This window comes from Amphimedon queenslandica, unplaced genomic scaffold, assembly GCF_000090795.2.
Source record: "Amphimedon queenslandica unplaced genomic scaffold, v1.1 AMPQUscaffold_6947_Cont21098, whole genome shotgun sequence".
NCBI classification, from domain to species: domain Eukaryota; kingdom Metazoa; phylum Porifera; class Demospongiae; order Haplosclerida; family Niphatidae; genus Amphimedon; species Amphimedon queenslandica.
Window position 1 is genome coordinate 1 of NW_003552765.1, and position 1,977 is coordinate 1,977.

At 35.7% G+C, this 1,977-nt stretch overlaps 1 protein-coding gene across 1 annotated transcript; it reads left to right on the forward strand.

The window, feature by feature from the left end:
- Positions 1-49: 49 nt before the first annotated feature.
- Positions 50-1,830, forward strand: LOC109591891 (leucine-rich repeat-containing protein 9-like; the record flags this gene model as incomplete). Its single annotated transcript, XM_020007493.1, has 10 exons — positions 50-123; positions 191-313; positions 389-432; positions 486-617; positions 692-755; positions 914-1,118; positions 1,180-1,324; positions 1,384-1,456; positions 1,515-1,583; positions 1,660-1,830. Coding segments are annotated over 10 exons (1,100 nt in total), but the record flags the coding sequence as incomplete, so codon positions are not given.
- Between the last annotated feature and the right edge of the window lie 147 nt (positions 1,831-1,977).

The following is a 1,977-nucleotide window of genomic DNA, read 5'->3' on the forward strand; positions in this document are numbered from 1 at the left end:
ATGTATTGACACATGTACAGTATGTACTTATGTATTGTACTTTTTTTAGACACTAACTTCACTTCAAGAGTTTATGCTAGTCATAATTACTTGGAAAATCTTAGACAATTATTTTCATTAAAGGTACAACTAGCATGTACATATGCATATATTTACTTGTTCTTTCTCCTCCTCTCTCTCTCTATTGTAGCCTTTGGTTCATTTGGTGGCAATAGATTTGACTTGCAATCCACTGGCTAGTCACTCAGCTCATTATCGGTTGTTTTGCATTTATCACTTCCCAACTATAAAAGCAGTTGATGCAAGAGCAGTGGTAAGGAAGGATCAATGGAGAAATATATAATAATGATAAATTATTCTTTCTTTCTATTTCCATCCTCAACTCCAGACTAATACAGAGATTGGGCTTGCGAAGGAGAAACTTGGTGGAAGGTACAATTTTAAGGTCAATCTACACTTGTATCAATTTTTGTCTCTTCTTTTAGACTCTCCCAAGACTTGGTTTATGAGAAGTGTCACAGCAATGACTTCAATGCAATAAAGAAATTGGACTTTGTTCAATGTGGCCTAAAGCATGTAGACCTCTCTCCAGTTAGTAGTCTTGACAATCTAGTTAGGTGAGGAAGCTATTTTACATGTACAATGTACATATGTGATGTCAGTGATGATGTTTTGGTTTCTTTTCTCTCAGTTTAAATCTTGAACACAATTCCCTCACGAGTTTCTCTGGCCTGATACATCTCAGCAAATTAAAGGTAATTTTAAACTTCAGCCAGCCACAGTTAATACATCAATATTTTTATACTAATTTCCTCAATTTCTACATCTCTGGCTTAAACTTTCTGCATGCAGGCACTTTCAGCAAATGCTCCTGATGTTAATTTCTCTCCCTCTCTCTTTATTCATTTTTCAGGTTCTCTGTCTCAATCACAATCGTGTGGAGTACCTTATCAGACCGACTGGCAGTGGACCCTCTTCAACATCATCAGGAGGAGGAGGAGGAGGTGATCCTGTAATGCAGAACCTACAAGTCCTTCATTTAGCATACAATGGAATCAACTCACTAGTGCCTTTGCAATTGTACAGACTCCCTGGACTAAGAGCTCTCTTTCTACAAGGTAAGGAAGATGGAGAAAGACCATTATCCTGATGGACTATAATGTACATTTATACATGTAGGAAATGAGATCAGTCGTATTGAAGGATTGGATGGACTCCATCATTTAACTGAGCTGGTCCTTGATCGAAATAAAATAAAGTGCATGCAAGAAAACTCACTGCAACATTTGGTGACTCTTAAAGAGTTCCACCTTGAAGAGAACAGGTATACTGTAATGCAATACATTAAACTGGTTGAGGCTATGGACTGTATGTGTACTATAGATTGTCTGATCTCTCACATTTTGAATCTGTGAAGAATTTAGAGAGACTTTATCTAGGGATGAATAGGATACAAGTTAGAATGAGAGAGAGACAGAGAGAGTATTAGAAATGAATTTAATGCTTCATTTCAGGATTATAGCGAACTGGAGAAGTTAGGCTGTCTTTCTTATTTAATAGAATTATCAATTATTAGCAATCCTGTAAGTTAAATACATGTACATGTATATGTATGTGATTGTCTTTTCCTGCATTAAACTTATGTATATACTCTCTTAGATCTCTAGAAGGATGCAACACAGGTCATTACTGATATACAAGTTGCCCTCTTTACAATCACTAGATGGTGTTATGGTAACATCTGATGAGAGACAAACAGCAGAAGCAACTTTCAGTGACAGATGCCAACATCAAGTACAATACTTGTACTATACATGTACATGTTTATGATTTTGACTTTTTCACAATGAATTTATAAATACATATATAGCTTCAGTTTCTTCCAGTTTCAACTTTTACTATAATACAATTTCATGCAGCAGTTAATTGTACTTGCATGCATCTTGCTTGCTTTGTACATGTATATACAGAGTAAGT